Source organism: Lampetra planeri, chromosome 19 (assembly GCF_965212315.1).
Source record: "Lampetra planeri chromosome 19, kcLamPlan1.2.h2, whole genome shotgun sequence".
Classification (NCBI taxonomy): Eukaryota; Metazoa; Chordata; class Hyperoartia; order Petromyzontiformes; family Petromyzontidae; genus Lampetra; species Lampetra planeri.
Window position 1 is genome coordinate 3020243 of NC_136125.1, and position 14092 is coordinate 3034334.

The following is a 14092-nucleotide window of genomic DNA, read 5'->3' on the forward strand; positions in this document are numbered from 1 at the left end:
TTCATCAATTTCCCAGGCATCAATGGGCATCACATTTTGTTAAAAAGGGCACGTTGCAGCCAGTGCAAGAAATCCATGAAATAACTTTTCGCGAAAACCATTAATTATTGAAATTTAAATTCTAAACTTCACCTTTCACTTTTATAAACCAACGCCATTGCACGATCCAGAAACTTCTATTCCAGCCCTCTCTGTATGCACCATGTCGACAATAATATATCTATAATACAGGCTGCAAAGAGCAGTGTGTGCATTCAAAACCCATGCTATCATAGTCTAAATATTGAATGGCTGTACGGATGCATATTTCTGGGTTTTCATTGCTGTCTAAGTGGGTTTCCACTTGGTTAAAGGAAAGAAGTGTTTGTTTATAGTGTATTGCAATACATTGTAAACAGAATTTCATAATTTATTCTAATCTTGGCTACATTGCAAAATGTATTTTTAAATCGCTTGGAATAATCTTCTGTGACTGCTAGTCAAAGCTCATTATTAATGTGGCACAAAACATTAAAAAAATAATTAAAGTAAGAGTTGCCACAATACTGAATCGCAGAAATGTCTTCCTGATTTTTCTTATTTTTTCGAATTATCCTAAATTCGGGACTTTGTACAAAAATGTCAAATCATCTAAATAAAAATGGTTTCTAATTGATCCTAAATATGACATCACATTACGTCCAAGCTTTCCTGTCAAAACTGGATTCATGTCACCCTGAGCCAGTGGTAGAAATTCCGCATTACTTCGGCGGGGCTCGTGGATCCATAGTAAAACCAATGTTGAATTCTCCACAAATTAGTCCCTATTTTATTACCTTCAGAGAGATGATGGGCTTAGTCACCCCCCCCCCCCCCAACCAAAGGATTTGAACTCGCAACCTTCCGATTGCGAGCCGCATGCTCTCCCATTAGGCTACATGGCTGGATTATACTCTTTGGTTCTTTCGGTAAAGTCACGTAGGTATAAAATTAAATAAATCACGACGTTTCGATCGCATCACAAACAATCATCAATTTGGGAAACCACAGCAATATTTTTTTTTGCTGAATTAGGAGAGAGATGCCGTGGTAAGAGGTTATATAGGTGAGAAAGGGGGGAGGGGCAAGGGGGGAAGAGAGGGACGTGAAGCTGGACGGGGGAATTGGGCGGGGTTGGAAGTGGGAGGCTGAGAGAGCTGGGGATACGGGGGTAATTCGGAGAGAGAGGGGAGGGGTGTGGGGTAGGGTCTCGAAGGATCAATCAGCTTCACGTCCCTCTCCGAGCGTTCCACGCAGCGCCCCCCCCCTTTGCCCCTCCCCCCTTTATCACCTATATAGGGGTTATTACGGGAGAAAAGGCGGACGGGAAACACAGGGGTGTCTGCACCCACACACACGGGTGTCTGCACCGACGTCCGCATCCGTTAACCACTGGGGGGCCATGGGGGCTCTGTGATCCCCCATAACCCCGCCCCTCCGAGGGGATCCCTATAAAAGGCGGGGAGCCAGAGAGCTCGGGGCCAATTGAACAAGAAGATGACCAGTGAAGTCTGAAGACCGGCAGATTAAGCCCTGGGACTCCCCTGTCTCGCTGCCCTTGTCAGGGCCGAGCTGGGCAAGCCAGCGGCGCGGCCCAAGAGCTTCCGGACCTCTGCTCTTGTAAGGGAAAGGCCGGCTTAGCTGGGTGCCGGGATCTGTGCTTACCAGGGCCAGATCAGACAGCCTCCTGTAGCCTATTAGAGGAGGACTGGGAACAGGACAGGGGACTTAGTACTAGGGGTGGTTTCCCAGCTAGTACGGGTGAAGGGGCCGTTACCCCTTCAACTCTTGTGTCTGTCCCTGAGTTAATAAAAAGAGTGTGCCTCAACTCCGTCGTCGTCTCCCTGAACTCCCTACACCTATATAACCTCTTACCACGGCATCTCTCTCCCACTTCAGCAAAACTATTTTTCGTGCTGTGGTTATTTTATACCTACGTGACTTTACCGAAAGAACCAAAGAGTATAGTCACTAAAGTTTTACATCTAGATTGGCTGGATTATATTTATACTTTTAGAAAACGTACATGAAATGCGAAAATCCGAAAAGATATCTGATACTATGGGAACCTCATTTGCCAGTAAAAATATGATAATTGGTTCTTTACCCTTCTATCTGGCAACAAAACTGACACCTTTTTACAAGGAGTCATGTTTGCATAGACCGCAGGTATTGCGGTCTATGCAAACATGACTCCTTGTAAAAAGGTGTCAGTTTTGTTGCCAGATAGAAGGGTAAAGAACCAATTATCATATCTGATACTGTTATCAATTTTTTTACTGTAAGAGAATAATAATTTTTTTTACACAAATCTATCTCTATAGCAGAACAGTTTCTATAGCAGGAAAATGTGCATCTGTAATGGTAAGTGTCAGAATATAGGAAGATTCCCAGCATCAAAGACACATGCGCAGTAATACACACGAAGGCTGTACGCAATTGTAGTTTAAAAACACAACTTACAATCAGCAGTAGTCTCAGTATAAGACTGGATAATTCATTCAAGTTTACAAGTGCAACTGCATAAAAAGCAGAGTTTGCATAGGTTTAAAATGTAAATAAATAGTAAGTAATTACACTGCCGTTGGGTTGCTTTGTCCTGGTATGTGTCCTTGTTGGCTTAATGCACAGCGCACCACATGACTGCATAATCGTTATGATAGGGTTGCATTGTACAGTTGTAATAGCTTTTCAGTTCAATGTATGAATGGAATATAAACAGCTGATGCATTTCGTCAACTGGCTCTTTTCAATGCAATGTCGCAAATAATTCCCACAACTGTGATTGCAACAATGGTGGGGATTCGACACTGGGACAAAAAATTTTAAACATTGAAAGTTTAATTTTTTTATCTGACTGGTCTGAATAAACCAAAACTCAAATTCAGTTGGCCTTCAAATGGAAGGCAGGGTTCACTTGTCAGGTCATAAGAAGGACTCAAATTTATCCATGCCAGATCAGAAAGCAGAAGATAAAGCTCACCTGTATGAGGTCAACTTGTATATAGGCGAGTTGCATCGATGTCATTCGCATCACATGCGCCGTCAGTTTAGAAGGGCCTTGAGGATTTAGTGGAACGTAAGCTGCGCCAGCCTGCAAAATACTATTACAGCACAAACACATTCAAAATAATAACTGTAATGAGGAGTCCATGGGGCTGAGTGGAATATCGTGTAAAAACAATGAGCTGGCATTGCCAAAATATCGAGTTTGAAACTGGGTAGCCACACATGACTAAACTGTGTACTTCAAGTATGTGTGATAGTTTTATCACGATCACCAATGACTGGATGATTCCAGCTCTGACAACTTAACAGTTTGATTTGATTGACATGCAACTGGTGCGCCCTTTGCACAGTATGTAACTGGTATGCCGTGAGTGTAGCTGAACAGCCTACAGAAGTCAACTCTCTTCCTGGGATATCCTCTAAGCCACGAAGGTGCAATATGAGAGCTACAACTGTCAACACCTCCACAACTTGTGATACGACGCCCATAGCACAATTGTCATATAATTGTCTAAAAGATAAAAAAAAAACTTTGCAATGTTGAACAAGATTTAAAAGTTTTACTCGTATAAATCATTATTGTTTAGTGACATCGCTGGATGTCAACATGTTGCGTGCAGTGCCTGCCCTAAAGAGGCACGGCAAGTGGTGTAGTGACATCATGTATACCACAGGGGTGTGGGTGTAGTGCCGGCCATTGAGGGGCCCGGTGATCGCTGAATGATAGCACTAGATGGCACCACGCTTTGCGTGCAGTGCCGAGCCTACAGGACAGGGTATGTGGGTGCCGGCCGAAGGATGAGGTTACTCGAGGCCATGGCAATCTGGTTGACCCGGGATGACACGTGACCAGTTAAGTCTGCAAAGGGGCCCCATGAGGGAGCTGGGGGTGGTCACGTGATTGGGACCCAGTTCCTTCCCGAGGATTCTGGAAGGTGGACGTGGCCAAGGGCAGAGCCGGCCACGCCACAGAGAATATAAGCCGGGTCCCGAGAGGGACCGGGGTTGTTGTTCATTCTGGAAGAAACCTTCATCTACGTCTCCATTCAACGAGTCTCCAACACGTGGACCCGGGCCGATGCTGTTGGTCCCGGTCCGTATTAGCAGTTACGTTGTAACTAGTGTAGTTAGCCTGGTGGTCACCACCATAGGATGTTATTCTGTTAAGGGGAAAGTTACCCCGTGTGTTGGAACTGAATAAATGTGTTGCCTCCAAGTCTACGTCTGCAACACAGTTGAACCCATTACAATTGTATTGCCAAAATAAAGACATTCTTCGTGTTGCCAGGGCTAGAAATATTATTGAATGGCATTCGTTACTTTTGTGTCCATCATATCAACGTAGATATGTAAAAGGACAGCGATAGTAAGAGTATTCCATGTCCAACTTCACTCTAGTGAGGAGGCGTAATTAAATAAACTTCTAAAACTACTAAAAAAAATCCTTTCATTTCACTGGGTAAGGTCCACTGAGCTATATAGCTCTTTTCAGAAGCGACCTGGCTATCACAAATGATCGCTAAATAAATTTGGAAATGTAAAGTAACAAAATAATCTAAACGCAAGTTTCTAAATGTGAAGGGAAAAATTACAGGACCGGAGAAAGAGAGACATGCAAACTCCAAATATACAGGCGTCAGGGTTGGGATCGAATCCACGACCTTCTGTATACCAGGCAAGGTAATTAACATCTCGCCACTGTGGCTACTGACTACTGACTCGGTACATTTTCAATCATAAAACCAACTTGCACAACGTCTTTACAGTACTTTTAAAATCACAACACAATGAGGTAGACTTTTGCTTTTCAGCAAATATAAGAGCAATATAGTACTGATAAATCAAAGTAAATTGCACACCAAAAAGTATGACCGTACTCAGATTCAGCAACTCTGCAGAAGGCTGCTTCAATTATGCATGCAATTTCTCGAGCAGAAGTGCTTATTCAGTATAACGTAGGTATAAAATAAAATAAATTACATTTATTTTATTTTATATCTACGTGACTTTACCGAAAGAACCAAAGAGTATGGATCCCTGCAGTCACGAAAACTTCAAATCTAGATAATTCAGTATAACTTTCATGGAACCTCCTTTGCCAGTACTAAAATATGAGAATAGGTTTTTCCCTTTTTTTCTGGCAACAAAACAGGTGTTAAGATGCTGTTTTTCTTGCTGTGGTTGTCCCACCTAATGACGATTGCTTGTGTTGCGATCGAAACGTCGTGATCTATAATTTTTCTACCTACGTGACTTTACCGAAAGAACCAAAGAGTATGAATTCCTGCAGTCACGAAAGCTTCAAATCAAGATTGAAGGTGTTAAGATGTTAAAACACCAAACTGAAACCTTTTACAAGGAATCATGTCTGCATTAACCACAATACTTGTGGTCAGACCACACCAGAGACAGCTTTCTTTGGAGCCTAGTCTCAACACCATTTGAGACTATTTGAGACTAGGGTCCAAAGAAAGCTGTCTCTGGTGTGGACCAATTAGTTTCAAAGACAATGCATATATTATAAGAGTGTTTTTTGTCTGCATTCTGACCACAAGTATTGTGGTTAATGCAGACATGAATCCTTATAAAAGGTTTCAGTTTGGTGTTTTAACATCTTAACACCTGTTTTGTTGCCAGAACAAAGTGGAAAACCTATTATCAGTATAACATTGTGAAAAGTTTTGGTTGCACAATATTTTTACAAGTGTGCGGTTGCTGAATATGTCACATATGGAACACAATGTGCGCAAACTAGGCTCAGTGACAATGTCTATCTTTATTTACTACAAACCCACAAAGTGCCACACTACAGTAAATGGAAACCCAATCACACATCCCACATGAAGGGCACACCTTTTAGCAGACAGCAGCCTGCTGCTGGGCCCCTTGAGTGCTTTCGCACACAAAAGAGGCATCATGCAAACGCCGCCACCACCGACAATGATTCTCGCAGGCGACTCACGACAGCAGTGAAAATTGCGGGAGTAGTGCATAACAAGGTGCATCGTGCAACAAAGGAACTTCTTTTGAGTCACTTGCACATTACAATCTCATCAATTATCTCTGCTTTTGTGACTACAATGAAATACGTTAAGTCAGTGACTGGTAGTCATGCACGCAGATGCATTGGGAGCGTGTATGCTGATAATCACAAAGGAACATTGCTATTCCCGTCATCTAAATCATCCAGAAATACATTTTAGAGATTATATTTAGGAATTTCAACTTTTTAATATTGTAAATGCTTCGTCTTCGATAACACCATAAAAATTAATTAAACTTTCCCTTTATATTACTTCTGAATTTTTTCCCAAAAAGGTTATCTGCAATATATTGCCTCCCTTTGTTAGAAACCTCTATTTTCATGAGCTTTCATTTGTAAAATAGATGTGCTTCATTAACATGCTGTCAACTAGATAATATAAATAATAATTTTAAATGTACAAATGTAGCACAGGCTGATGAATAGATTATTTCACAGTTTGACATTTTAATGAAGAGGAAACTTATAGCTTGTAAAACAGATTAAAAATATTGAAAGCAGCGTGCTATGGTACAATTATAATAATTACTAACCTCGGAAGCATCAATCAGTACAGTATTACGACGTTTTGGAAAGAGGGTCCTGCATTGGGATGTTTAATAAATCCCTTCATGGTTATATCACATGCACAGTATAAGGAAACCAGGCTGGCTGCAAAAACACACATCAAAGATTGATCATGGCAGATGACATCACAGAACTATTTCTGAATTCCCTTCAATGGGCTTCTCTATCCACTCTACGAGTACACCTTTTACATTATCTGCAAATACTGTTTTCATACTCCTCAGTGGGAGTTTATGCAGATATAAGGGTGACCAAGCTGAAACCATCAATTCACTGTACTTGAGAACCCAGTTCAATCACAAGTGGCTGGCCAGATCAGATTCTAACTCAGGAAATCTGCAGTGCTGGCTCGGTGTTCTGACATGGCATTTGAGCCCAGTCACCCCTGAATGAATATTTGCTCGTTTGTCTTTATGATATGCGTGTGCATCTTAGATCATGTGGCTAGAGGAGGAGAAGCTTTGCTCACCCGAGGATACAAGCGGGAAGTTGAAGCACAGGATTCGTGAACAGTCCAACCACCGGCCTCGGATCTTCACGCAAGAGCTCGAGCAGCTCGGCACACACCTGCGCGGCCTGCCGGCACAGCTCGCCATACGTCACCTGCAGCGTAGTAGCCTCCCCATCGTCGTAGCGCACCGCCACTGCTTTCGCGCGCCCCGACACTAGCGAGTGCAGCGTGGAGCCACAGCTGCCCAGGTTATCGTGGCCACGGTGTCCTTCATCACTGCACATGGCTGTGTACGATCGATGCGCGTTTAACCTGTAATGAAATCAATACATTAATTATTTTAACAAAATACAATTTTATTAAACCAGGTAAGGCTCACTGAGCTATATAGCTCTTTTTCAGAAGCGATCTGGCCACAAATGATAGCTCAACGAAGTGGCTTATCACGTGGGAATGTATAGGCAGCCAAAAACTCTAAACTCGCGTTTATAAATGTAGAGTGAAAAACCAGAGGACCCAGAGAAAAATCCACTCGACCACAAGGAGAACATGCAAACTCCAAATATACATGCGTCAGGGTCGGGATCAAACCCACGACCTCCTGTATACCTGGAGAGGTAGTTCACATTTCGCCACCGTAGCTCTCAAATGCGATTTCAGATTGTACTGCGTGTTGCTCAGCGTTATGTCCAACGTTTGCTCCACATCCTGGGAGCTTTTCTGAGAACAACCAATGCCACCAGAAAAAATATCGGACCACGATACAGCATAACCACAAAAACCTACACAGTAATTAACTCATGTATTTCGTTTGGTGTCATGCAGTAGCCACTAGCAAGAGAAACCTGGGTTACTTTTACTGCATTCACAAATTTGTTCTTGATAACTGTTGAAGTTTACATATGGACGTAACTGCGGCATGCAATGTACTATAGTAATAACGTGAAATGTCAAGTGGCCTTCAATGTTAATACTGCAGCAGATGGCATTCCTTTGCCTATGCCCCGGTGGGATTTGAACCATCGAACCCATGCAGATTGGCTAAGTGACAAATGCGCCAACCACCCAGCTATCCAAACATTGAGATAGTGCCATTGAGCTACATAACTCTCCCAGGGTAGCTAAACGATAGTTTTTTTAGTAATTAGTCATCCTTATTTAAGCATCTGTAATTATACGAAGCGTACATTTTTTTCTGAATACATTTGAATGTCATTTGGTAACAGGGGAAAGAGAAATGCCTGAACTGGATCACATATTGATGAGCCCTGGTACGGACTTCAACCCAGCCACTGGTGAGACTTTATTTGGTAAAGTTATTTAAACACAAAATAGAACTCAGTGATAATTAAGACATCTTATGGCTTTTGGTGTCCCACAAAAAATAAATACCCAATGTCTCTAAGTGACGTTTGTACGTGGACAACAGTCAATCGTCTATAAACACATCTGGTGACAAATATTCCTGCCATCACTTCCACCCTTTGCTGCATACACAGATATTTCCCATTAACTCCACTTTATGATATTCATTGATGGTTGCTGTATTTTGCATGTGGGAGGAAATCCGATTTTTTTTATATCCAAACAGGCCAGCAACCCATTACAAGCATGTTTAAAAAACAAAAACCTGCTGATGACGTTGTGATAAATCAAAACCAGCCCAGGGCTCGCAGCTTGAACAAATGCTGCTGCCTTACTGGCCGCTCGTCCAAGGGCCCATGGGGGGAGATGATGTTATTTTATATGTTTGGTGAAACACTTGCCTCCGCTTAAAAGTATTCATTGTTAATAATTATTAATATCCATCCTTTTGTTAATGCGCTGCTTAATGAAGGCCTCCCACACCTTTCGGTCATCGGGTTTGTTTGACCATAATTTATTGATCTGTTTACCTTTCCTATACTTTGCACTCCTGTCATGTTTTTGTATTGTTTGTTGTAACGTTTTCACCCGCCCTTCCTGGGCATGTGATGGAATGTATAGCTCATAGGATTCCTCCAGTATAAATACATATTCTGATTCTGGGTGCCCCAGGTCTGGGTGAGTAGATCATCACTCGCCACTGATGACAGACGTGGCCAGGAATCCGACTCGGGTTGCCCGGCTTCACAGCGCAATGCGCCACCGCTCCATCACGACGCAATGTACAATGTCAACGCGACTCCCGTACAGTGCTGTACGTGTCCGTTATAAACACAATGCCACGTTGTTACGGAGTTTTGTCTCTGCACAGGAATAACCAGTGGACTTCACACAACACGTTGCCACTAATTGTATCGACCTCTTGAGTGGTGGGGGAGGCATTTATCCAGCAGTGGATAGGTTAAGGTAGACGAGTGCCGTAAAATACACCGAACAACCGTCTTACCTATGAGAAGACTCCACTGTATTAATTGCAACATTCTAGCGCAACTAAAACGCGCGCGGTCACGCCGAATTGACGGAAACAGAGTGCGGAACACAGCAAAGGGCACGACACGAGCCGTCCCTTACCAACACGGCCGACCAGCATGCGTGCGACGGAAGTGACGTTGTACATAAGGCCGGATGTGTGACGTTACCATGTTAAACTGCCCCCCCCCCCGGCACCCTGTAGCCCCACCCACTGTTTCTTTCCCCGCCTCATTTGTCTAGCCCACGCCTTAATACTAGATTTGAAGCTTTCGTGACTGCAAGGATTCATATTCTTAGGTTTTTTCGGTAAAGTCACGTAGGTAAAACATTAAAATTAATGAAAGTAAAATAAAATAAAAATCACGACGTTTCGGAGGCAACACAAGTTTCCGTCATCAGGTGGGACCGTCACAGCATCAAGTGATGCAGCAAATCTGGCTGTGACGGTCCCACCTGATGACGGAGACTTGTGTTGCCTCCGAAACGTCGTGATTTTTATTTTATTTTGCTTTCATTAATTTTAATGTTTTACCTACGTGACTTTACCGAAAAAACCTAAGAAGATAGCCCACGCCTCTTTTCACTTTAGACACGCCCTTAATCTCCTGTAGCCCGCCCTCTCTCCTCATAGCCCCGCCTCCTCCCCACATCCTGTCAAGCTGTCCACCCGCATGCGTCTCGTCGACCAATCAAGAGGTGTCTTGGCGGAGGGCGCGCGCTTCGTTAACCAATCATCAGGCGCGTAGGCGGTGGTGGGGGAGAGTTTCCTCCACTGCGTACAGTGGTGGTGGGAGCGTCGCGCCGCACATGCGCGGCGCCCGTCTCGCTCTTCCTGTTGCCTCGCCTCTCCTCTTTGCTGCCGCCTATCTCTCTGACTCTTGAGTGCGATTACTACGAGTTGGTCGCGGCCGCAACGGTACCCGGCACACGCTGCCCGATTCGTGTCGCTGTCCTCTCGTCTCCCTCATCCGCGGCCGCCGCCGCGTTTCTGCCGCCACAGAGCTCGGGGGCATGGAGCACGCGTGGCCCCCGTGAGCGGTGAGAAGCACGGGGGAGATGCACGGGGGAAGGAAGCGGTGATTAGTCGTGGGGGGGGGCGATGGTGGTACACGGAGTTTCGCCAGCAGCTTGGAGGCACGGGGAGAGAACCACTCGGGTAGATTGGTAGAAGCGCGGAGGGCACGAATGAAGGCACCGGGAGCACGTTGTTGAAAGCACGAGGGGCACACGGGGGTATGAAAGTATAAAGCACGCGAACACGGGGGCAAGCACGGTAGGACATCATCATCCCTCGCCATGTAACCATCCAGCTGCTGCTGCACTCATCAGTCGATCGCGTCGCTCCATCTCCGCTGCAGCTGTCCTCTCTCGTCTGTTCTGCTTCCTTTGGCTGCTGCCACCTCCTCGTCAATGTCTTGACCACCGTGACGTGTTCTGTCTGAACCCGCTCACTTTTCCCTGACTGTGCCATGTGGTGTCGCTAACTCTGCGTGTGTTGGAGGGAGCGGTGGTGCAGCGGTTAGCGCGCTGCGCAAAAGGAACCCGGCGACCCGAGTTCGATTCCCGCTCACGGCCAACACCGGTGGGTGACGATTATCTGAACCGGTCCTGGGCCTCCCCTACGTCGACTCAGCCTCGAATGAGTACCTGGTGCGGCGTGTAAAATTGTCGCCACTGGGGGAGACAAAGGCGGCCGGGCGTGGTGTTGGCCACCCACCCCCTCGTGTGCCGTGTCGACCTTCATTGGTGCTACTCGCTCACAGCGCTTGCCCCAACAATCTGTTAAGGCTACACGGGGGATCTTTGTCTCGCGATCTGTGCGCTCTTCTTCGTGTTGCTCAGTGCAATCCACAATCGTGCAAAATAGCTACATTTCACACTTTCGCAGCGTTTTTGTCGCATTATTTGTAATGCTAATCCCTTGTTTCTCACCCGTTTGTCATAAGCAGACCTTCTTTGTATGCGCATTGATGGTGAAACGCATGCTCGTGTTTTCGGCGCATTGCTGTGTTTGCTGTTCACTACCAAGGTCACTTTTCCAAAATAGCGTCCACCCTCGTCAGCCTCTTTAATTCATCATTTTAATCCAGGCACACCATCGATAATAGCTGCCATTGGTAAACGGGTAAGCACACGCTCGCTGTGTGGTCCACTCGTGTTGCCCCGACAGTATCTTCATTGGGTTTGTGATCCTTGTTCTACTTGACAACAAGGATTTATTTCGCTCCCTATTTATGTTGAGCCCAACTCTTGCAGGTCTCTTTATTACGTCGTAAAATCATGTTGCCGCTGGTTGTTACAATGACGTGTCATTTAGCAAATCACAGATGGTGAACGTTTGTGTATCTGGTTGGCCACATTCCTCCCAATACATTTTTTGGAAGACTCGTGTCACTGAATAAGTTGCGAAATGTGATCCTTGCCTGGCTCTCCTTCGAAAATTGTGTTTTGTTACGTGCTGTGAGGATGGGCCGTTGCCCGGAACGTTGTCTATTATGTATATTTACTTTTAAGGTTACCGTGTTATTGTCGAACGTGTTTTTTTGGCGTTTGTCACGCGCTTCATGCAATCGAGATTTGTGAAACCTTGAATGGCCGCATCTATGTCTACAGTCCCAATTGCCTTTTTACATAGTCAAACATTGCTACGCATAATTGCGTTTGATATATTAGTATCTTTCAGAATCCCAGGAATGGATGATCGATGGTAGAAAAACATTTCCGAAATCCAGTTTCCTCTCACGGTTTTCTGACCTCTAATTTGTAATTCTGGTCCCAGTGATTCACGTGAACAGTTGGTATACACGTGAAGAGAGCTACATCACAACCACATTGTCAGTCTACTGCAGAATGAAGGCCTCCCCACGCTATTTTCAGTCATAGAGGTTGTATGACCATGCTTCAGCACGCTGGACAGTGCGGTTTGGTGATAGTGGGGCCCACCCACAACCCGTTCAGAGATAACTCGCCACTGACGTTGGCTGGATATTGATCTCTGGCCACAGGGGTTGACACTGCAGTGTGCGAACCACTGCACCACCGCTCCCTAAATAAGGCGGCGAATTGTAGTTCTTCAAGTTGGTTTAATCTCCCTTTTTTTAATCGATGAATGATTAAAGAATTTCATTTCCGTGCACACGTTTAGTAAATAGATCCATCAATTTTGTTCCAACAACTGGCCCTGCTTCTGTGATGTGCACGGTTATACCATCTGATCCAGTACCTTTCCCTTGTTAATGCTATGAAGGGGAGTATTTGCTTTAAAAAGTGATATCTGGATTTTAATCTTCAAAACTGCTTGATGCCTGGAATATATGGGGGGTTTTCCCCTGCTAATTATAGTCCTCGGTTACCTGCAACTATGGTAGTGAGAAAAGTGCTATGATGGTGAGGACACAGAGGAGTGGAAAGCAATCTCTGTCAAAACTAACTAAACTATTTTTATTTTAGCAGGCAAAGCTCACTCTTTTTTCAGAAGCGACCCGGCCGCAAATGATAGCTCAACGAAGTGGCTTATCACGTGGAAATTTATAGCAGCCAAATACTCTAAATGCATGTTGCTTCTAAATGTGAAGGGAAAAACCGGAGAACCCGGAGATAAATCCACTCGACCACGGCGATAACATGCAAACTCCAAGTATACAGGCGTCATGGTCAGGATCGAACCCACTGACTCCTGCATACTAGGCGAGATTTCGCCACCATGGCACCCTAAATTAAAGAAATGATGATCCTGTGTCGGCAGTGGTGCACAAGCACAATAAAAAAACTCAACACAATCTTCGATAGTACCTCTAATTAGCACAGTTGGCTATGTATGGTGTGAAGGAATTTTAACATACATACTTAAAATAAAAAAATAGGTCACGTTTCGGGAAATGTGAGAAATCGCTCTTCTCTGCTGCCCTCAGAGTCTGAAACTCTCCCCAGCCATCTGTACTGTTGACTGCCACTGATCAATACAATGCTCAATACCTTCCTCTTTTCCTCTACTCAAGAATGTCTCTAATTAAATTACCGAATTACTATACATCCTTTCCACAGAACACCCATGTCCCACTGTTTTCTGCACTGTCTTGAGATGCAGTCGCATTTTGATTCTGCGAATATATAAATTATACTTGTTTGGGGGAGGGACATAAGGGAAAAATGACCGGGCTGCACGAAGGAATACAGGGCAAGCAACAAAGCACCGGGGAAGAAAAGCAGAGGTATGGGAGGAGGTGGACTGAGTGAAGAGCATGTATGTTGTATGTTAAACTTCTTTTGCACCGTATGCGGTCAACCCTGATAATCGGAGGGCACCGGGTAAGAAGAGGAGAGGTGTGGAGCAGCAGAGTGGAGCAGCAGAGTGGAAGCCCCTTGTGGACGAGCCCAGGGCTTTGCATGCTATTGCTGTCATGGGGCACAGAGGCAGTTCATCACATGATAGGGTGAGGCAGCATCATAAGCACAGCATGGGACGTTGGGAGCAAGGATTTTGAAGGGGGTCCGCATCTTTGCCCAGGAATTAATGGAAGCAGCTTATATTTTGTAACACGAGAAGAAGCGCGTAAGCCTTCTTGCTTCGATATAACTGGTAAGTGGAGGAAGCAGCTGCATTGCTC

At 44.8% G+C, this 14092-nt stretch overlaps 2 protein-coding genes across 6 annotated transcripts in view; one reads left to right on the forward strand and one right to left on the reverse strand.

Moving 5' to 3' along the window:
- Window positions 1-9639, reverse strand: part of AASDH (aminoadipate-semialdehyde dehydrogenase) — a 41736-nt gene extending 32097 nt beyond the window's left edge. Inside the window, exons 1-4 of one of the 5 annotated variants that reach the window (XM_078602738.1) lie at window positions 9460-9616; window positions 7698-7808; window positions 7107-7400; window positions 3002-3122 (exon numbers count right to left, since the gene is read on the reverse strand). In XM_078602738.1, coding sequence (XP_078458864.1) covers window positions 3002-3122; window positions 7107-7372 — 387 coding nt within the window. In that variant the 5' untranslated portion in view covers window positions 7373-7400; window positions 7698-7808; window positions 9460-9616. Of the gene's footprint in view, window positions 1-3001; window positions 3123-7106; window positions 7401-7697; window positions 7809-9459 lie in introns of those variants that run through there. The other 4 variants (XM_078602739.1, XM_078602740.1, XM_078602737.1 and 1 more) reach the window with 4 other exon arrangements.
- Window positions 9640-10253: 614 nt separating this feature from the next.
- CHST10 (carbohydrate sulfotransferase 10) overlaps window positions 10254-14092 on the forward strand; it is a 72340-nt gene continuing 68501 nt past the window's right edge. The window contains exon 1 of the mRNA XM_078602751.1: window positions 10254-10523. The gene's annotated coding sequence lies outside the window, so the exon portion shown is untranslated. The remainder of the gene's footprint in view (window positions 10524-14092) is intronic.